Below are 22,806 nucleotides of genomic sequence, written 5' to 3'. Positions count from 1 at the left end.
TGCGAAATGGAGAGCAAAACTGGACTTAACTTGTCACAAGGGGGCAGGCTGTCTGAGCACAGTAGACACCACCCTTTCAACTCGCACTGGTTGGATTCTGCATTGCATGAGACGCTTTTACCGGGGTCACCATGGGAAAAGGTCAGTCATGTGACCTCATCTCTTTGTTCCTACTCACATCTTTGACACTCTTGTCTGTTTGTTAAAAAGTTTCTCTAACACTGTTACAACCATTTCAGACAGGCGCGCTAGAGTCATGCCGAACCAAATAGATAAGAAGCCTCTAGGTTGACCCAAGTAAACTTTGGTATTGAGGGTGAATATAATATAACAAAACATTTACATTAGCCTCGGCTCATGACAAGATCGACGTCTAAAACCAAGGCGCTCCAGAGTTGTTCCGAACAACTGCAACAGTTGATCAATCGACTGCTAGCGCGCCCAGTCGCTCAGTTGTTTCAAACTTTTCATGATGTCAAAACTTGTCATGTACACTGCTCAGAGCGCCTGTCTGAAACGGTTGTTATTTGCTGTTTAAAATAGATGGTACTTTCAGCAGAGAATAACAGTGGAAAGATGTACAATATTTAAATTTATATTTTTCAAAACAAAAATACTATAGCATGGAATCAAAGTTTTGTAGGATTTGTTGCTTTACTTAAAATACGTACACGTACGTGATGGAGCCAAAACCGAAGCTGTTGTTTTTTAGGGGAAAATGGCTTGGTGCTCTTGCCTTCCAAAAATGAAGCATACCAGCCTGCCCACCTGACTTCGTAAGTGGGTCAATCCCTGAATTTTTTTTTAAACTGAAACTTCCCTCCTTCCCTCATTGTGTTTTCACCACTGGGTTATTGACTACCGGTAATGTAGGACAAGGATTATTAAAGACACATGACACTATTGGTAATTGTCAAAGACCAGTCTTCTCACTTGGTGTACATGTATATCAACATTGCATAAAATAAAATAAAAACTGTGCAAATTTGAGCTCAATTGGTCGAAGGAAGTTGCGAGATAATAATGAAAGAAAAACACCCTTGTCACACGAAGTTGTGTGATTTCAGATGCTTGATTTTGAGACCTCAAAATCTAATTCTGAGGTCTCAAATTTGAATTTACGTCTTTATGGAAAACTACGTTACTTTAGAGATGGCCGCTTCTTACAATGTTTTATACTATCAACCTCTCCCCATTACTTGTTACCAAGAAAGGTTTTATGCCACTAAATATTTTGAGTAATTACCAATAGTGTACACTGCCTTTAAGTCACTTTTCTGAGAGTTCTTTGTTTCACAGTCAGAATAAGTGAATTGAAATGAAAATGTAGTACTGAATGATCAGTCAACAGAAAGAGTGTCTATGCTATTCATTGTATTGTCTTCATTACATCTCTCTGTTCTAACAACAGACTCACAATTTCCACTTTATCTCACCTCAGTAGATTTTATTGTTTCTAAAAAAGTTGATTCTTTAGTTTCTCATGTCATGTTTAAACCTATACACTGCCATACATGTAGTTACTGTTGTGTGTTTTTCATGCTTACATGTACATGTAGTTGTTCTGTTTTCATGGTTTTATATCATACCCTGTTCACATGGATTCCATTTTAGGTGAATGTTAAAACCCAACATGAACATTAACTGAAAAACCTTAACTATCATTAAAACTTCTCCCTGGTCATCCAACTAAAAGTTGATGCGCATAAATGTTTGGGGTTTTATAGTAAAACTCAAAACATTAATGTGCATCACATGCAGGCATGATAGGCCCTATTCAAGTCTGCACCGTATACTCCGTGCTTTCCCGAGTACTGTGAAAAAATATCACATTCATGTTACTTGGGTGGTATTCGAACCCACGACCCTTGCTCTAGAATTGTATCAAGGGTAAAGGCCGGTTTATAGTCGGTCGCGCGATGGTCGCCCGACGGAAATCTTGCGCGCCATCCTAAGACTGAGGCCTAAAAACCGTGTCTTTTTATGATCGCACGTCTAGATTTCCGACGCCAGACCATCGCGCGACCGACTATAACTCGGCCTTATGGGTAAACAAACAATTTTTTAAAAATTATTTATCCCCAATGCAAATTATTTATCCCCAATGCAAATCTGATTTCGGATTTTATTTGCCTGGGAACAATCAGGGAAGAAATGTGATTAAAGCCTGGTTTATACTTCCTGCGAGTGCAAAGAACTTAGACATCACAGGGCTGTCTTCGCAGCGAATGTTTCACAAGAGTTGAAACAATTTCAACTATGTGAATTAATGGATGCAAATTTGTAGCATCAAAAATTGTATCGCTTTCACAGAAAGTATAAACCGGGCTTTAATAATAGCCTGATGAGTTTATTAACAAGTACATGCAGGTCAGCCCTTGTGCCGGTCAAGGATCAAATTATTATTATGCCTGCACGTAATTTTTCCTGCTCTCCACCATTTCCATGATAAATACAATAGTTTATTTAGGACAAAAAGTACTTAGTCCATCAATCTCATGTTGAGTTGAGAGGTTGACTTTTGGAGAAACTCAGATACACAGTTACCCCAATTAAGTTTTGTTGAAATCGTCACTTGAAATTGAAATAATTACAATTTGTAGGAATACATTAAAAATGTGGAAGACTGAATAAAACATATTCTATAGATATTTTTTGTGTGTGCTTTCTCCTGTTGTATTTTGTTATCTTTTTACGTTGTGTCGTTCAATCCTAAAACATTACTACTGTAAACTGCATGCATGCCCTTAAACTGAAACATGTTTTGACTAACTGCAGATTTGGCAAAGTTAACTACATTTGTTTTAAAACTTATTATAAAAGGTTTTTGTGTTTCAATGCATGGACTGTTTTGTTATAGCTCGGTGGCAAATTGTGAAGTTTCATTGGTCAAGAACCAGTCACAAGATGTGATACAAAAACGCATATATGCCATGGTTGCACAGCGCAATGGGTTATATGAGTGATGTTAACAGTTGTTCATCACTTGATCGTTTCCCACCGTTGGCCGATTTCCAGCGCTGTGTACGAAACGACTGGGGTTCGAGGGAATAGTTAAGAATTGTTTCTTATTTGAACAACTGTTCGTCTGCTATGCATTCTACGTCGAATTTGAAGATGACAACTGAACTTCGCGAAAAACAATTATAGTAATGTTACCAAGGTATAACAAAACGCTGTCATGGCTGTTACAGGGGTCCAAGGGTTTTGTACACCCTCGGGAGCAAATGGCACCCTCGGCTTCGCCTCGGTATTTGATCATATTTTATACTACTTGTTGCTCATTACCAAGTAAGTTTTTGTGCCAACATATATTTTGAGTAATTAACAAATGTGTCAAATGCCTTAAAGGTTATTAGAAAATGAAAGAAACCAATTCTCTTGAGTTCCATCATTCATGCCAAAACTTGCAATCTGATTCTACTATGTACTATACCCATGTGATAGGTGCATGCTAGCGTCAGTGAGAAACTAGCACTTAGCCTAGAGTCGGATCTCTCCACTGATGATGACGACAGTAGACGGATGATCATGCAGCTTCTTGGACCGTTGTTCATCAAACGATTCATGGAAAATGTGGTGCAAAATCCAAATGCTCAGGTGGGTTGTTGGTTTTTGTGTTGATCTTCGAAGTTAATAATTATAGATTTAAGATTTTTAATAATGGCCAGGGATATTGGATTATTGGAATTGAAGGCCTTCGGGCTACAGTTTTATGATTTACATTTTTCATTCCAGGCATACACTATGTCCCTGGCTTTTGTTTTGTTTATGTTGTATTTTGTGTAGCAAAATAGCACTCTGCACTATAATGGTGTAACTTTTGTTCAAAATACCTGTATGTCAGCCAAAATATTCCACCACCTAGCTCTCACACTATCACTGCATTGGCACTGCAGGGCCCAATTTCATGGCTCTGCTCACCGTAAGCATGGGTTAGCGGGATTTGTGGCTTGTGCGCATGCTACGTTACTATAGTCATGCTATGCTTACACAGCTGGTGCAGAAATTCAGCACTTGATGTGTATTCAGCGGTGAGCAGAGCCATAAACTTGGGCCCAGACTGTAGTTAGTGCAGTCACACAGGGGTAAACATAAAGCGTACGCGTACGTCTGTAAATTTTGACACCCCCCCATCTGAGATGTGGGTATACATGTAGGCCAACTGGGTGAAGTGCGCAGTGCTAATATTTGCTGTTTAAGAAGGATATGTCGGTTTCAATCTCCTAATCTAGAATAATAGTTAGGTAAGGATCCTGTGCACCATGTCACAAAAGAGGCTGCTGTCAGCATGCCTACATACCATGCATACATGTACATGTATGTATGTAGCTCTCCGGTTTGGAAGTGAAATTGCACTGAGGCATACAAATTTGGGTAAGCAGATAAATGTAAACACTGCTTCACCTAAAATGCGCACTAGACCTGTGTGCATGTGATTAAACAAAATTAAGCTTGTCTACATCTCATATCCAACGCGGCCTTTAGCCCCGTTTTTCCATATTTTAATCTCGCTGGATTGGTATTTATAAATGTCAACATTTTGATTATCATGTAAAGTTTGAAATGGAGGCATAGATGCCAAGGTCTTGACTTTATTGATACTCCTTCGAAAGATTCCAAAACTTTTGAAAAGTGCCCTTTTCAAAAGTGGCCTTGCCCCCCCCCCCTCAAAGATGAAAGATCAGCCCATGAGATTTAATCACATGTTAAAATTCAAAATATAGGATCCTAATGACATGGATGCGCTCGATGCTGAGGCAAAGAAAAGATACCATCGCTCTACCCAGCTCCTCCTCCGTGAAAAGTTAGACCAAGCCCTCAAAGATCTCGGATATCTCCCCACACCATCCAGTACCTCATCCACACCGTTGCCTCAGGAGCAGAGAGAAGAACGAGACCAGGGAATGACGGAAATGCAAACGTTCCTCGATCACGCGAGGAAAATCTTCAAGAATGGTTTGGAAAGAGAGCTTGTGATTGTGGAGGGATCAGCTAAAAAAGGTATTCAATCGTTGATTCGAGAACTTCAAGAGGGAACTGAAGTTAGACTGTTTTTTACAGAGACTTATAATTTGCTTTAGTTTTCAAATGTAGCTGCAAATACAACGTATATAGTATCAATCATTTTCATTATGTACAATGTTTTTTGTTTGTGTAGGTGCCTTGATCATCAGTTTTGTAGAGAAGGGCTAATTAGAAATCCATATTAATGTATTAATATTAATAGTTATTATGTACTGTACTGTATGGTGCTGTTTGTGTTTTAGACTATTTAATTGTGTATAGTCTGCACACACACAAATTTGTTTTTCGAAAAGATTCCATTTGAAGATTTTATGTTGTTTTCTTCAAAAGACCATTTTAATGCAGAATTGCTTCTTTGGATGTTTCCAATAAGGAGTTTGATCAAAACTGGCACACACAAACTACAAGTCATTGAGGCCGTGTCAGAATTGGCGACTTCGGCTACAGCTACGGCTAGGGCGCGCGCGTCTGCTATTCTTCAACACTGACAGACGCGCTGATGTAGCCGTAGCTGTAGCCGAAGTCGCCAATTCGGACACGGCCTTACATCTCATTAAGAACATCTAAAGGGATGTGCTTTTTGTGTAGAAATTGACTCACCAGCCTGCAAATAAATTGCTGCTCTGAGCTCCTCAGTTGAATTGCATACATGTTTTTGTCACTTTCAGCCAATTCAGAGAAATCAAGGGGGTCAAATCTCTCCAGCAATACCAGTGATCATCTTGGCAAATCCTTGCACGTAATTCTCCAGCGCGACCCGAGCCGACTCGATGAAGTGTGCCATCGAATTTCGGGGCAGCAACTACCGGCAACATTGCGTGGTTACTTGTGGGCAGAGATTCTTCTTAGAATGGTTGATGATGGAGGAGCAAGTAAAGACAAGTGAGAGTTTTCAGAATAATCCATCGCAAGGGTTTAAGTTGTGTTCCCGGACTTTTTTTGGTCAAAAGTATAGTGACTTCTCTGTAGAATGACAAAATTAAATCCAATGGGGACGCATGCTGACATCCCTGTCAACACTTGATGTAGAAATAACACGCAGAAAGGGGTTGGGGTACACTTCCACTCAGCCATGGTAACTTAACAAGGCCAATAAACAGTACAATGGGAACATTACGCACTGTAAACCTAGTGCGATCATGCTGTAAAACGCTATGCAACATCGAACAGAAGTCCAGGTGGGAATGCGCGGTTAATTTACAGCAAAGCCAGTCAGGATAACTATCCCCTTGCAAGCGGAAGAAAAAGTCCAAGGGGAACACAGCTTTGAGACTTTCAAATTTGAAATTGATACGTGGACCCTTTTTAAGGCACTGTTTTGGCTTATATGCTCCAGCTTGGGGTTTAAAGGTAATTTTTAAAGTGTACACTTTCGGTATGGGATTTTAAAGGCCGCTGGACACTTTTGGTCCTTTATACATGTATAATTGTTGGCATGAATTACTTTCTTGGTCATGAGCAATGGAGACGAGCTGTTGATAGATAAAACATTGTGAGAAACGGCCCCCTCTGAACTAATGTACAACTGTAGTTTTTAAAAAAGAGTTCATTTCTCACTCAAATATTAAAAGACTTCAAGCCGAAGCCTTGTTTTAGGCATCTGAAAGCACACAAATTTGTGCGACAAGAGTAATTTTTCTTTCAATGTTTTCTTGCAAACTCCATGACCAAAGTTTCACAGTCTAAATTTTCACAGATTTGTTATTTTCTGCATATTTTGGGATACACAAAGTGAGAATACCTGTCTTTGACAATTACCAACGGTGTCCAGTGCCTTTAACGTCCCAGATCCAATAACCCACATGTACTACCATGAATACTGGTAATTTTCTGGAAACCTGACAAACGTAACTCATTTTTCACTCAGACCCTCTGAGAAGATGACTCGTAAGAGGTTTGCCAAAGCCGTGTCAAAGGGCAAAGTTGACTTGAAGACTACAAAGGCAACTGAGTGTCCAATTGGTGGTCTGGTTGAGACAGCTGTCAATGAGGTAGTAATTTATATTTATAGGGAGTCGTGGCTGAACGATGAGAGCACCAAACTTAAGCTCTGGTGCTTCTTTCTGTTCAGCAAAGTGTGGGTTTGAATCCCGGTCGTGACACATGTGTCCCTTAGCAAGATACTTAACTGTATGCTTCTCTCGACCCAGGGGTGAATGGGTACCTGTGAGGGCAGAGATGGTTCTTGTGATTGATTTAGCTGAGTACTGCATATTAATGTTGCACAGGCTGTATACCCCCCAGGAAGCTGAGTTTGTTTAAGGACTGAATTGAAAACTGTTTGTTTTTCACTCCCTTTTTCTTCTGACTTCTGAAATATTTGGCAATGTCTTTTCAATTGTTTGAGAAGTTAAATTTAGTTTCCTTTACTTAAAAGAATCATCCCAAAATACTGCATGCTAAAAAACATACTCACATTATTGTAACGATATTGTTTATAATAGCTGAGGTATAATGGATGAAACATTCTCCCGCTCTGGTTTCTAGAAATTTGACACAACGCCCTGTATGGAGGCCTACAGGCCTACAGTCTGTGCCCAGGCTAGGGAAGCACTGAATGTCTTGTACACATACAACAGGAGCTATGAGCCTTTTCTCATAGCCTGGCTCTTCCCTCTCCAGCTGGCATTTCAGGATAGCCAACAAAAAGGTAAGTAATGTTGATGTATTCATCTCATTCTGTCATTAGCATGAGACACAATCTTGTTGCATTTAATTTATTAATTTCAAAAGTACAAATCTATTCTGTACTGAATACGGAGTTCTTAAAGCCATTCTACACTTTCGGTACAGAAAAAGAAAAAAAACATCACAGATTTTCAAATAATTTACAGGGTTTACAGAAGGTAATGGTGAAAGACTTGAAATTATTCCATGAAATGCTTTACTTTTTGAGAAAACACTAAAACAATATCAATTCTGGATAGCGAGAATTACGGAGTTATTTTAAACACATGACACGGTTTTTGAGAAAGAGGTAATTTCTCACTAAAATAATAAAAGACTTCTAGCTAGAAGTCTTTTATTCTTATCTGAAAGCACACAAATTCGTCAAACAAGGGTGTTTTTTCTTTTAGCATTTTCTCGCAACTTCAATGACCATTTGAGCTTAAATTTTCATAGGCTTGTCATTTTATACTTATGATGGGATACACCAAGTGAGAAGACTGGTCTTTGACAATTCCCAGCGTGTACCTTCCCTTTAACCTGAAGAACTCCCATTCTTTAAACTGAACTCTACAAACTTAACAGGCCCATTGGCCATAAAAATCAAAATCTTATTTCTCTTTAAACACAAGCTTAACTTTATACAAATAGTAATTTCTCTGACCAAAATTACTTCATGACATTAATACAGGATAAAACAATCTAAAATTCCGATTTCAAAAACCAAAGGTAGACTTTGCCTTTAAATATGTAATTTTTTTTATTGCAGAGGAGCACCCCTATGAGTTAGCTTTGTACCTTAACCTGCTGCAGACGCATGCGTTCCCTAAATGGCCAGAGGTGTTTGCTATAGCAGAGCAAGCCATGGCTCGGCTACAGGCTACTGATGGGGATCTGTATAACCACTTACAAGAATGTGCAGTCAAGAATGTCAAACTTGACCCCAAGGTAAGAGAAGCTTCAAAGAACTCTGCTCTATAATGCTAAAACTAAATATTTCCACTCCCCACAAGCCTGGGCTTAGCTTATACTTCATACTTCCTGCAAATGCGGCGAAGCGAATTTTGACGTCACATGGCTATTTTCGCAGGGAATGGTTCGCTAAGGTTGAACACAGTTTGTTGCAAATTTGTGACGTCTCAATTCATATCGCATTTACATTCACAGGAAGTATGAACCAGGCTTTACTCACTTCTAATATTTGTTATTTGTTACATTTTTTCAGTATCATTATAGTCATGTTCATATTGTACATGTATTGGATATTGCATCCAGGAAACCAGAAAATTACAACCATTTTGTAATAATTAAGGTCCATTTCCAATATAGAGCACTTTTCAGTTCAAGGTGTTAAGGACTCTGGAAAGCAATTGACTGATAGTATATTTGGTTTGCGGTAAACCATGTGTAATTTTATCTACTTGCTGGGTAGATTATGCTCTTTTGAGAACTTGTCTTGCTATTCTTTACTGCTCAGAGTAGATTTAGGAATTCAGGAAACTTCTTTACTGCTGTGGGGTACATTTTTGGGAATTCGGGAGACTTCTCAGTTCTCAGTTCTAAAAAGAACTGTCCTGCTAATTAACTACTACCTCTGCAGAAGGTAGGACATTGGACTGGACTACTACTTTCGTTTTTGCGAATTGAGGGGACCTCTCGCTATTAACTTCACTTCGCCGAAGTGAGTTCTTATAATTGAATGATTTTCTGCAGTCGTAGGACCGCAGTCAGAGCCGTACCCACCAATTCAGGCAATGCCTGGCTCTGACCAACAGAAAAACAAGTTGCTGCACCATGAACTGAACTAAGAATAATCAGAACACAAACTTTTTGAGTTTTAATCTGAAAACTTAACAAAAGCTGTAACAATACCTTTTACAAATACTGTAAGTTTTTGTTTCTGTACTCACTCTTTACCTTTTTAGAACATATCAACAGACCTGATACTTCACGGAGGCACTGAATGTGTTTGCCTCCATGCCCCCTGGTCATTGGTTCCCTTGAAATGCTACAGTAAAAACTTACAATTTCCTCACCTCATAGGGTGCCCTTTACCAAGGAGAAAATGCCTTGGTGCCCTTGCATTTTCAAAAACGAAGCATACAGGCCTGTATCAAGAATGATTTCTTTTTGTGTCAGGAATTCCTGGTTCACATGATCGACGCTGAGAAGAGGAAGGCTGCTGCACTGAGCTGGAGCACCAATGCTAACGATGCAATGACTGCTACCTCGAAAGACCTCCTTGCTAATCCCATCATGTTTCTACGCAAGTGGGTTGGAGAGGTAAAGAATACACAATGCTTTAATGTTTGTCATGTTTTTTTTGTTAAGGTTTTTATATTTAGTTTTTAGTATCAGTAACTAATTTTTCAAATATTTGTTACACCCTGACAAGGTCACTCAGATCCTCTTCACAGCTTCTCCTACAAGTTCCCCCATACAGAACAAAAACGTGCGCTAAAAGAGCCTTTGCATTCAGCGCACCCACCCTTTGGAACTCTCTTCCTGCTACCCTCCGTTCTCAGATAAACCCGGACCTCTTCAAATCACATTTCAAAACCAATTCTTGTCTCCAATAATTCAACTTTACACAAAGGCAATGGCGCAGTCTGGTGGTACATGTACCACACCTTCCGTACAAAGAGATCTAATCCTGCTCGTTAATTGGTCATCCAGCTGGAGGTCCCCTATCTTTTTCCACTGGTCAGACAGGGGCATTGTCAGGGTATATTCTTTTGTTACTCTGCGGTTTTGCGGGTTGTTCGAGCTCCTTCTCTGCCTTCCTTAATGATTAGATTTAGGCAATGGGTATATCGTCCATGCACTAGGAGCCTAGCTGTAGAGGAGAATGCAATGTTCCCAACTTTTTACGAAGTAATTATGGTTAAGTGCCTTGCTCAAGGGCAGAAGTTTCATGACCGGGTATCAAACTCTCTGCTGCTGACAACGTTACCAGAGCTTGGGCCGGGTGAACTTGACCACTCGAACTTGTGATTGACGTTGTACAAATGTTGCACCCCGAGCATTCTCATGCGAGATATCCATTTAGCAAAATTGAGATTTTTGCTCTGATGATACTCATGTCTAAATCCTTGGACCATGAAGGGGGGTTACTCTGTTTCAGCCCTAGCAGCTAGGTGGCAACATGCCCCTGGTGGCTGTTGATTTGGGTCTATGGCCCAAATCAGTTTATAGCCCACACCTTGAATTGGCCGTCCGTGGCCTAGGCGATCTCTCATAAATAAACAAAACAAAACATTAAATGATTTGTTGTGGTTCCTAGGTCAACCAAATCAAACTAATGGCTCAAGAAACATTCATGGATTTCACTGATATGACGATCATTATTTATTTACAGGGGTTTGTATGCGTACTAAAGACACCAGCAGTGATGTACGTCTGGGATCAATGCTTCACCAGTGGATGGAACCGGCTTGTCTTTGAGGATGTGTGTCTTGCTCTCCTCATTTTACTGAAAGAGAAATTCATGAAAGCTGGGGACTACCACCAGATGAGACAGGTATTGATTAGATCCTTGTCTTATTCCCTTTATTTAGATTTAGAATTAGAGTACTTTATTGTCTCATTATAAATATACAGAAATTTAGTTTCCATTCCAGCATGAACAAGAATAAAACGATTATTAGTTAAAAGCAATTACAACAATACACAGACAGATATAGGCATATACACACTAAAAAGAAGTAAAACACCACCTAATAAATACGAGCGAATATTTACAAAGTAAGTGAATGAGAAATCAGCTGTGAATAAAATCGAGTAGTTGGCTACCCCAACCTCGTTCCCAGAAGTGATCGCTCTCGCCGCGCCATTTTTTCCCAGCATGCCTTGCTCGATCATAACCCCTGGAATTTGTTTATTAAAATGTTCTAGAATCTAGCACATTTTAATGAGCGCCTGTAATCAACCCTTTCTACGCGCGCACACATGTCTTTCGTCGTAAAGAATGTTTTTGTTCTTTTTAAAAAAACATGTTCATGCCATAAAAACACAGGCATGATCAACATGCAAATATATTAAAACTACGCGCGCACGCACTTTACATCTAATGCATATAACCAATTTCATGAGCCAATTAGCGTTGTTTCTCAGTACATTCCTTCCAGGTGTTAGTGACGAGAGGTATCGATGCCGCGCGTTGCCCATGGTAGCGAGGCTGTGGCTATACCCATCAGGTCCCAGAATACAAAATACTCACCTTCTCACAAACGCATCCAAGGTCTAGCTCCTCCCTACCTATCTGAACTTATAACTATCATGTAACCATCGCGCTACTCCCTTTGTTCCTCTCAAGGCATCACGCTGAACCGCCCATCTCCCAAGATGCTACCAACACTTGGTGATAGAGCCTTCACTACTGCTGCTCCCAAACTGTGAAATAAACTAGCGCTCTCTCTTTGTTATCAACAATCTGTCAATATCTTCAACGCTCAAAACTCACCTATTCTGTTAATAATTTAAGTGTTAAGCGCATTTGAACATTTATATGGAAAATGCACTATATAATACATTATTATTATTGTTATACTCATTGACAATGATAGTTTATATTTTCTTTGCGAAAGGGAACCAGACTATTTGTGATGGGTTTTGTGAACTTGAGTCACAGAGCAACAGTAAACCTTTTTTCAGTTTTATACATGGCTGAAAAGAGCATACAACATGTTTAATTTTGACACTTTTTGTTCTAAAAGTACAACCACCTGATAACCTTTTGAAATATAACTTAAGGGGGTCACAGTGCAATTTTCTGTAACATATTTATTTTTATTGTCTGACTTCACAGGTTTTTCTGAGTGAACCTTTCCACGTACTCACTCTTGACCTTGTAAGAACATATCAAGATATTCAAGCTGGTAAAACACCAACGGCTTTGCCTGAAGTTCACAGAAAAACACCTCAGTGAGTACAACTTCCACCTCTTTAGCTATTTTTGTTTCTTTGACTGTTAGTTTGTTTGTTGATATGATCTTTTCGTCAAGGGAATCAAGGGAAAACTCCCACAAGGGATGTGAATGCCAAACTGGCAACAGCCCAGCTCTCATACAAACATTGGTTTATTGTCTATGAATATGAGTTACACAAATCAAAAATATTTGTACTTAGTATCTAGACAACAATACTTATTCTAGTCATTGTAAAATCAGCTGTTAGTGTAGGATTCGAACCCACAACCTTGTGATTGCAAACACTGGTCCATGAGTCAGCTGGAACCAATGTTATTGACCAGTCTTTTGCAATAAATAAGCTCATCCCTTATTGTACAGCGCTTTGTAACTTTTGTACAAACGCTTTTCAAAGACCAACTCGACCAATCCAAGGCAACGTGTTCCTTTAATGATCAAGGCTTCAATTACCCAAAATTACTGTCTTTCCTAGCTACTGCTGCATAATGGACTGAATCAAGTAATATTTTTTTGTTCCTGTAAATTTAAATCTTCTTTCTTGTTCTTCATAGATTGCCAGCCCAAGAGCCTCAACCCGAGGTCGTTTCTGAAGCACCAAGCGAAGAGGAGGAAGCATTTCAACCAACTGAGCAACCATCTGAAGCCCCTTCTGAAGCCCCATCAGAAGCACCGGAACCAGAACCAGAACCATCTGAACAGCACATCAAATTGTCTAAGGCAGGCTTGAAAAATATTGGTCTGAAGCTGAAATGGAACCTTACAACAAGTCAGGTAACGTTACCTTTTGTGCACTTACATGTACCTTAATTATCATGTATGTTATCTATATTAAGTTTTGGTTTATACCCATATACATTGTACACGGATAAGCAAATCAATGTGTGGTGAAGAGGTGCTAAACAAGTGGTTTACACCCGCCAAGGCCTGGTTCTTGATAATTTTACCGAGAAGTCGAGGTAAATTATCAAGAACCAGGCCTCGGTGGGTTTAAACCACTAGTTTAAAACCGATTCAACACACTTTGATTCCCACTCATAAATACCTTTTCGGTCAAAAAACGTCAACACTTTTTGGTCGTAAGTTTAAAAAAATGCAAAAATTACAATTGTTTAATGATTTAAAAATTCTTTAAGACATTGTTGTTAAATGTACTCCTCTTTTTTACAACAGTTGGCCGACTTCCAAACTGAAAAGCTCTACGTCACCGTTAGCCTGATCCTCAACGGCAAGACTTTACAAACCAAGGACTGCGACTCAGTATTCATATCATCCTTTGCAACCGACGGGCACAGCGATACCATTGAAGCATCCATTGCACAGACCCCAAAGCATCGGGTGGCCATCCCGGTCCCACAGGTTGTGTTTGACGAGGTGGATTCGACGGAGATTGTCCAGCATGGTGGCAATGCAGACCCTCATGTTGTACTGTCAATCCAGTATGGGACCACACCAAATGAGGGTGAAGGTAAGTAGTTAAAGGAACACATTGCCTTGGATCGGTCGAGTTGGTCTTTGGAAAGCGTTTGCAACCGTTTTTTATAAAATGCATATGGCTGGAAAGATCTTGTAAAAGTAGAATACAATGATCCACACAAACATGCCTCAAAATTGCGTGGTTTTCCCTTTACCTCGTCGACTAACACGTCGGCCATTTATGGGGGTCAAAATTTTGACTCCCATAAATGGCCGAACGTGTTAGTTCGCACAGTAGAAGGAAAACCACGCAATTTCGAGGCAAACTTGTGTAGATCATTGTATTCTACTTTTAAAACATCTTTCCAACCATATGCATTATATAAAAAACGGTTACAAACGCTTTTGTTTTGACCAACTCGTCCGATCCAAGGCAACATGTTCCTTTAAAAGTGGACACTGATAATTATTGATAATTGTAAAAGACCAGTCTTCTCACTTGGCGTATCTCAACATACGCATAAAATAACAAACCTGTGCAAATTTGAGCTCAATTGGCCTTCGAAGTTGCGAGATAATGAAAGAAAAAACACCCTTGTCACGTGAAGTTGTGTGCTTTTAGATGCTTGATTTCAGTACCTCAAAATCTAATTCTGAGGTCCAAAATTAAATTCGTGAGTAATTACTTCTTTCTGGAATAAACTACATGTACGTTACTTCAGAGGGAGCCGTTTCTCACAATGTTTTATACTATCAACAGCTTCCCATTACTCGTTATCAAGTAAGGTTTTATGCTAATTATTATTTTGTGAAATTACCAATAGTGTCCACTGCCTTTAAAGTGTGGGATGTCATGGCAGAGTGGTTTTGAGCATCAAATTCAAGTTCTGATGGTTAAGGCACTGGACACTATTGGTTTTTACTCAAAATAATTGTTAGCATAAGAACTCACTTGGTAAGGAGCAATGCTTCCAGGCTTCAGGCCTGAAGTCTTTTAATATTTGAGTGAGAAATTACCTCTTTCTCAAAAACAATATTACTTCAATTTCTCACAATCTTGTAATTTCTCACAATCTTGTATATTACCAACAGCTCTCATTTGCTCTTTACCAAGGAATTCTAACCATTGTTTTGAGTAATTACCAATAGTGTCCAGAGCCTTTAAAGCATGTATTAGGTGTCATTGTTGAGTGGTTTAGTGCATCAAATTCAAGTTCTGGCGATTAAGTCATCGGAGTTCGAGTCCCAGTCATGACGCTTATGTCCTTGACAAATGCTTCTCTTCACCCAGTGGTATAAATGGGTACATGCGAGGGTAGAGGTATATATTGTCTATGAATAAGCCACTGTCGCAATTCAGCGGTATGCTGCTACGACATAAAATAAACTTTTTTTTTACTTTGTCAATTCCTTTTCCTTAGAGGATAGCCAGACAGAAAGTAAAAACGCCATTGGATGGGCTTTGATTCCTGTCTATCAAAAGAAACCAGAAACTCCCTGGAACGGTGAGGATAATGGTGTAGCCCAGACGTCAACTTGGCTTTTTACTGAGGGGGAACAGACTGTACCATTGTACTTTGGGGAGGTTCCAGAGGATGTAACTGCGGAGGGAGCAAAGAAGGAATTCCCGGAGGAAGGTATAAAGTGATATTGTTATCCTTTTATTGATGTTGTTGTTTACAAATATGAAAGATAAGGTTACCAAAACGGAGCAGTGATCTAATAGATGTTAAATTTGCATCGGGGATAAAGAATATTAATTTTTGGTTTTTACCCATACACACCGGTATATGTAGCACTGTATACTCAGTACTTTCCCGAGTCCTGTGAAAAAAAAAAAAGCAGTGATCGTTTTTACATTACTGAAATACAACCTGTGCACTGTAGTCAGTTGGTCATATATTTTAATAAAAGGGGATTATGGAGTCAATGGTCTTCGAGTGTTGCTAAGGGGAAAACTCTGCAGAGTGCCTGGGTGGGATTAGAACCCTATACTCTAATTTTACGCTGTCTTGGCTAACAGTTTCCATGCAGTTCACACAATGATTATGAGTTTTTTCCTATTCCTTGCAGATATATTACGAGTCGGATCAGAGATCGTTGTGACAGTGTTTGATGGTGAACCCCCTGAAGTTACTGAAGAGTAAGTAGAACATTATGTCAATGGGAAAATTGCAACTGCTATAAAATGTTTTGTACACTTGTATATATGCCTCTTTGTTTATCATTTGTTTGTTGTTCTGTAAACATTTCTTAAATAAGAATTGAATCTCTGTTACGTTTCTTTTCTTCATTTGTGATTAGTTTGTACAAAAAATGATAAAAAACTGTTTTAAAACTGAATCCATGAGATTTCACAAAGCGCTACGATTCATCTAAGGATGAGTTGTCAATATCACGTACCATAGCGATTTGTATTCTTAAGATCAATCTTTCAATTCTTTGTTCTCATGGTTCTTTGTGAAATTGAGCCAGGGACCTATTTCACAAAGCAATTCAATAAACCCTTCCCATTAAATATGTAAATTGCACACAGTGCGTGGGCACTAACATTTTGGTTGGCAAAATGAAGGAACATCGCACTGTTTTGTACACGGCTAATGGCCGCTTGACACAGACGCGATTGCCTGTCTGCTTAGTGCACAACTCTATGGCGTTTGCCAACAAACAGGGTTTGTCATGTCTGTACGCGTGCGTGAATGTAATTAGCAAATTACATTGGAAGGATTCATTCATCGCAAGACAAATTTTGAGTTTTACCATAGTGATTTGTATTGTGACATCACACGCAACTATGATCGATTTGCAGTCAAGAACAATTTTAGCTCTTTTTCTTAAGATAAGTTGTCCTTTTCAATATCACCATAGTGATTTGTATTATGACATCCACTTATTAACTTAGCGATTAGGATTGCTAAACAGTTTAAGATAAATCTTTAGCTCTTTGTGAAATCGAGCCCGGGTTCTTTGTTTTGAGGACTTTTTTTAGATTGTTATGGGCCCAATTTCATGGCTCTGCTTACCATAACTAAGGAAGCAGGGAATTCTGTGCTTTCAGCAAGCATTTTTCACGGGCTAGCACAGAGTTTTGCCTGTGCACATGCGTACTCGTAAATACTAAGTGTTCTTCGCTAAAGACAGCTAGCGCAGAAATTTGACGCCAAGCAATAAGAGCACCGAACTCAAGCTCTGGTGTTTCTGTTCAGCAAAGTGAGCATTCGAGTCCCAGTCATGACACTTGTGTCCCTGAGCAAGACACTTCACTATAATTGCTTCTCTCCACCCAGGGGTAAATGGGTTCCTGTGAGAGCACACTTGGTTCTTGTGATCGATTTAGCTTATAGTCATGATAGTAGCGCATATTTGTTGCACAGGCTGTATATTCAGGGAGACGAGATGGTTTAATGAATACTAATGTTAGAAGTGCTTGAGACACTCTTCGGATGTGAACAGTGCTTTGTAAAAACTGGATATTATTATGATTATTATTAAGTAGAGAATGGGAATCAGAAGCACAGACGGTAAGCAGAACCATGAAATTGGGCCATTTATCATGGGTGCTAATATTGGTTCATCTTTCAATTTGTACCTCTCATTATATAGTGAAGAGGAGCCAGAAGTCGAAGAGGATCCCGACCCAGCCTGGGTCAAACATGACCCCAGTAAGGCTGAGCCGCATACAACGATTCCTGCTGCAGAGGGCTTTGATCTCTATATCGATGGAGTACGATTCCTGCCAGATAATGCAACCATCTGTAAGGTAATAATAATAATAACAAAAATAATAATAATAATAATAATAACATGGATTTATAATACGCACTTCTCCAGGAAACCGATCAAGGTGCTTACACAAAAAGAAAACATTGTACATTTAAAAATGAAGAATATAAAATACTTGTAGTTAAAATAAACCCAATGTAAGTCTTGGTGAACAAGTGTGTTTTTAGTTCCGTCTTGAAGTTGTCGAGTGATGTTATTTTGCGAAGTGAGACAGGGAGCTTATTCCATCGGGGAGGAGCAGCTTTGGCGAAAGCATGGTCTCCGTAATGAATTTTTCTTGTCCTTGGCTCTACCAGCAAGTGAGATCCAGCAGACCGTACAGCACGACTGCTTTGCTAGGTAGACATGAGTTCACAAAGATACTGTGGGGCTTGTCCACAGTCAGTTGTCTCATGAATAGTCGACCCCCTGCATTGGCCACCATCTTTGATGAAACATGCACTCGTAAAAAGCTACATGTACCATGGGCGCTAGCTCTGCGTACGTCTCTAACCCCTGGGAGGGAAACTCCGATCCGTGTCTTTGATTGGCTATCATATACGCGCAAAATTTGAAACGCCGTGCGTCTCCAAAAAGCTCTATTTGCCGAAACGCAGGTGTATAAAGATGTGCGTATTCACTTTTTTTTTTTCACCCAGGCAAGTTTATGACTTTTTTTACACACAGCACAGCATGTGCGCGACTAACGCTCAACACAGAACGCATCAACCACAGGACTAATTGTAATATCCCTTATATTTTGATATTTTGGAGTTACACTTCCAGGGGTTATGATCGAGCAAGGCATGCTGGGAAAAAATGGCGCGGCGAGATCGATCACCCCTGGGAACGAGGTTGTCATTGGCTGAGAGTTGTGCGCAGCTCGTACGCGCGCACTTTTCCCATTGTTTTACAGCAATAATGATGGTCAATGATGTCATGTGCAATCCATCTATAAAAACAATGGGACTGTTTTGATATTTTGTTGGTACATTGTGGCATGTTATGGCCTAGCGATCAAGAGCACTGGACTCAAGCTCTAGTGTTTCTGATCACGGAGTGTGGCTTTGAGTCCCAGTCGTGACACCTGTGTTCTTAAAGGGTTTGGGTTATACTTTTTGTACGACACAAAACATAAATGAACACAGGTTAACATTAAATCTACAAGGTTTAAAGAAATTGATAGTGGAAAGCTTCCCTTAAAATATTACTTGCTGATGTGCAGTACTTTTTGAGAAATGAGTCAAACAATTTCAGAGAGTTTTTTTTACGGGACTCAAGAGAAGTTATGCTTGTTTTACTGAAAACATGTTTGTAGTTGTCCATGGAATGTGAATGCTTGACTGAATCTTAAAGCCATTATACACTTTCGGTACAGAAAAAAAAAAAAAGTTCACAGATTTACAAATAATTTACAGGGTTTACAGAAGGTAATGGTGAAAGACTTCTCTTGAAATATTGTTCCATGAAATGCTTTACTTTTTGAGAAAACATTAAAACAATACCAATTCACGATACCAAGAATTACGGATCTATTTTAAACACATGTCATGACACTGCGAAACGCGCGGAAACAAGAGTGGGTTTTCCGTTATTTTCTCCCAACCCCGATGACCGATTGAGCCTAAATTTTTACAGGTTTGTTATTTTATATATAAGTTGTGATACACGAAATGTGGGACTTGGACAATACTGTTTACCGAAAGTGTATAATGGCTTTAACATCTGAGTATTCACTTTACATTTGTTTTGTCAAGTATTCCGTGGACAGCTTGCAAAATGAGTACCATTATTAAAGACACTGGACACTATTGGTAATTGTCAAAGACCAGTCTTCTCACTTGGTGTATCTCAGCATATGCATAAAATAACAAACCTGAGAAAATTTGAGCTCAATTGGTCGTCAAAGTCGCGAGATAATAATGAAAGAAAAAAACACCCTTGTAACACGAAGTTGTGTGCTTTCAGATGCTTGATTTCGAGACCTCAAAATCTAATTCTGAGGCCTAAAAATTCAAATTCGTGGAAAATTACTTCTTTCTTCGAAAACTATGTTACATGTACTTCAGAGGGGGTCGTTTCTCACAATGTTCAAAACTATCAACAGCTCTCCATTAATCGTTCCCAAGTAAGGTTTTATGCTAATAACTATTTTGAGTAATTACCAATAAGTGTCCACTGCCTTTAAAATAGTTATAAGTCCTCTTAGAAACTATCAACTTCTCTCACTTTTTTTTTCTCCTAATAAGCGAGAGAGTTAAATATATGCTTTACTGAACTTTTGAGTGCCATTTGTTTATCTCAAAATCATCACCAATCCCGGTCGACTTCTTTTTTACTCACCCTGTATTGTTGGGAAATTGCAGGTTACTGGTCGAGTTGTTATACCCGTGGCCAAGGACCGTTCAGACATAGCAGCCTTTTCCCTTCTAGACACCTCTGCTCGGTGCCCCGAATTCCACTATCGCTACAATGTCCAATCGGCTGAGGTGACGAATTTGACCGTGCTCCGAGTCTACACTGTTGACAGGGTCACTGGGACTGTGGTGGTCGTTGGAGCATCGGTTGTTTCGCTTTACTCGGATAGTTCTAATCAGGTAAGTTATATTAAGGAGAATGGACGAGAAAGTGTAGATTCGTGGATTATCGTTGGTTTCTTTTTTATTGTCCTCTCTTTTTTTTAAATTTTGATTTGATTAACCTTTGATTAAATGTGTATTTAACATTTTATTAAATGTGTATTACACGTGTCAACTGTGCAACGCTCACCGTTTTGGTGGTCAATATGTTTACGTAGAAATGCCGCGTCGCCTAAAATCACTGCACTTCACTGAATAAACAGTGACCACCAAAATGGCGCAGCCAAGATTATTCTGATGATGATGTCAGGTGAATTGGGTCAATAAACCAATGGGAGCTGTTGCCAAAAGAAATTAAATATAAAGTGGGACAATGATGAGGCATGTATAGGTGTTTATACACACTTGTGTGAGTTAAACAATGTTTGTTTTTTCTATTGTTGTTTTACCAGCTAAACCTAGGTGGTTATCAGTTAAGAGTGCACGCTGGTATGCCCAAGATAGATGAATTATCGGCAGAGGCTATGAGCAAGTACCCTAGTATTCCTGGCTGCACGGTGCTTGTACGGATTCTACCCAAATCAAAGGTAGGCATTGATCAACAATAATGATAATTGCTTCTTTTATAGCGCGCATGTCCGTCATCTCAGTGACGCTCCTGGTGCTGTAACATACACTATTTCCTGCAAGATGTGGGACTACGTTTGAATTATGAGACCTAATCCTTTTATACCACCATGTATGAGGTGCTGTGGCGCAGTTTGCTGCCGATCGGACCAGGAACACCAGGGCAAGCGATAAGTGCACTGGGTTCTCTTACATGCGTTACACAACAAACGGGACCAACGGCTTTACGTCCCATCCGAAGGACAAACAATTAATTGGTTAAGTGTCTCGGTTAAGGACACAGGTGTCACGACTCTTGAACCCATACTATGCTGAACACCAGAGCATGGGTCCGGTGCTCTTAACCGCTAGGCAATGACAAGCCACAATGTCTTTAATTATGATTCTATAAATAAGAACTTGCCAGGTAGACTCTGTTCTTTAAAGAACTTTATAACTGTATATTCTATTTCCGTGGGGTAGTTTTTTTTTCTGGAGACTTCTCAGTTCTGAAAATAACTGTCCTAACTTTTAGCCACTAGCCTACCTAGGCGGAAGGTACAAATCAGCAGGGGCTACTATTTTAACTTCTTATTATAAGAACTTGTTATTAACTATTAAAAATGAAATCTCTTGCCTTTTTTTACACTCTCCTCAGGAGTTTATTCCAGCGCCAGAATACACCAGTGGGTATTACCAATCAGATACGAGTGAGCCAACACCTTCCGAACATCGGATACTGAAGCACTTTAAGAAGAGCGAAACAACTCCAGAGTCGGTCCGCATCGGTTTGCAAAACCTAAGAGAAAAGATGAACTCAACAGATGGTATGGGAAAAAACTTTCATTTCATTTTCATCAAAATATTATTTTTTTTTTTACCCGTACACAGATGTGTTATAGCACTGTATACTCAGTACTTTCCTGAGTCCTGTGAAAAAAATATCACATGCATATTACTCAGCTGGGATTCGAACCCATGACCCTTGCAATGAGAATACCTAGTAGCTAGAGGCAGTTCGAATGTCATGTTTTAGCAGTGGGTACCGCTTTATCAGAACGTTAGCCGCTTTGTGTTCCATTCACCCGCATCACTTAAAGGCAAAGTTTACCGTTGGTATTTTGGAACTGTTCGGTTGTTTTAATCCTATATAACTGTAGATGTATACAATAAAACTAAGTGTGAAAATTGAATATCGAAAGGTGGTCGTGTTTAGGACATTTCGCCAAAAATCCGGAGCGTTTATGTCCACGCAAGAAGAGTAATCCCCAATAGGAGTACACAATCTGTGAAACATTTTGTGATAATGCGTTTCAGATTCAAATTTGTCGGCATATACTTAAGCTAATGTGGTGCATATTTGGTGCCATGCTTATACACAGGAAATTTTGTGTGGTATACTTTTGGTGCATGTACCATCATGACTAAGATGTTGTGGTGTATGTATGGTGTAGCTAGTAGTCACTTCATTTGCATAAAGGAGGTGCTGAACGGGTGTACACCAAATATGCACCCAAACTGCACCAAATAATGGGGTGTACACCCCAACTGGGTGAAGGTACATTTGCATAATTGTACCCAACAAGATTCTGATTTGGTGTTAACGCACTTTTTCTCTTCCACTGTTTGACTCAGTAATGAGAGATGATGGGCTGAGTGAGTGGGCATTGGATAGACTCAATCATAAGAAATGGTCGTCCGATCCATCAAAGCCCCCTGATCGGATAGATCTGGTGCGTTGTGTCAACTACGACGTGGATCATGGAATCTGTGTGACTGTTCTTGGTGCAAAAGCAATCCAAGGTGAGTTAACACAATGTTTT

At 39.5% G+C, this 22,806-nt stretch overlaps 1 protein-coding gene across 1 annotated transcript in view; it reads left to right on the top strand.

Annotated features, from left to right (window-relative positions):
• The first annotated feature begins 2 nt into the window (after positions 1-2).
• Positions 3-22,806, top strand: part of LOC139939214 (uncharacterized) — a 31,856-nt gene continuing 9,052 nt past the window's right edge. Inside the window, exons 1-19 of the mRNA XM_071935008.1 lie at positions 3-141; positions 3,448-3,600; positions 4,728-5,004; positions 5,697-5,910; positions 6,896-7,019; positions 7,516-7,678; positions 8,465-8,643; positions 9,835-9,978; positions 11,054-11,215; positions 12,503-12,618; positions 13,175-13,394; positions 13,794-14,088; positions 15,458-15,673; positions 16,110-16,179; positions 17,640-17,796; positions 20,165-20,395; positions 20,830-20,964; positions 21,642-21,810; positions 22,619-22,786. Of these exons, the coding sequence (XP_071791109.1) occupies positions 7-141; positions 3,448-3,600; positions 4,728-5,004; positions 5,697-5,910; positions 6,896-7,019; positions 7,516-7,678; positions 8,465-8,643; positions 9,835-9,978; positions 11,054-11,215; positions 12,503-12,618; positions 13,175-13,394; positions 13,794-14,088; positions 15,458-15,673; positions 16,110-16,179; positions 17,640-17,796; positions 20,165-20,395; positions 20,830-20,964; positions 21,642-21,810; positions 22,619-22,786 (3,328 nt within the window). The 5' untranslated portion in view covers positions 3-6. The remainder of the gene's footprint in view (positions 142-3,447; positions 3,601-4,727; positions 5,005-5,696; positions 5,911-6,895; positions 7,020-7,515; positions 7,679-8,464; positions 8,644-9,834; positions 9,979-11,053; positions 11,216-12,502; positions 12,619-13,174; positions 13,395-13,793; positions 14,089-15,457; positions 15,674-16,109; positions 16,180-17,639; positions 17,797-20,164; positions 20,396-20,829; positions 20,965-21,641; positions 21,811-22,618; positions 22,787-22,806) is intronic.

This window comes from Asterias amurensis, chromosome 6, assembly GCF_032118995.1.
Source record: "Asterias amurensis chromosome 6, ASM3211899v1".
In the NCBI taxonomy this organism is placed as follows: Eukaryota; Metazoa; Echinodermata; class Asteroidea; order Forcipulatida; family Asteriidae; genus Asterias; species Asterias amurensis.
This window is presented reverse-complemented; position numbering and strand designations above follow the sequence as displayed.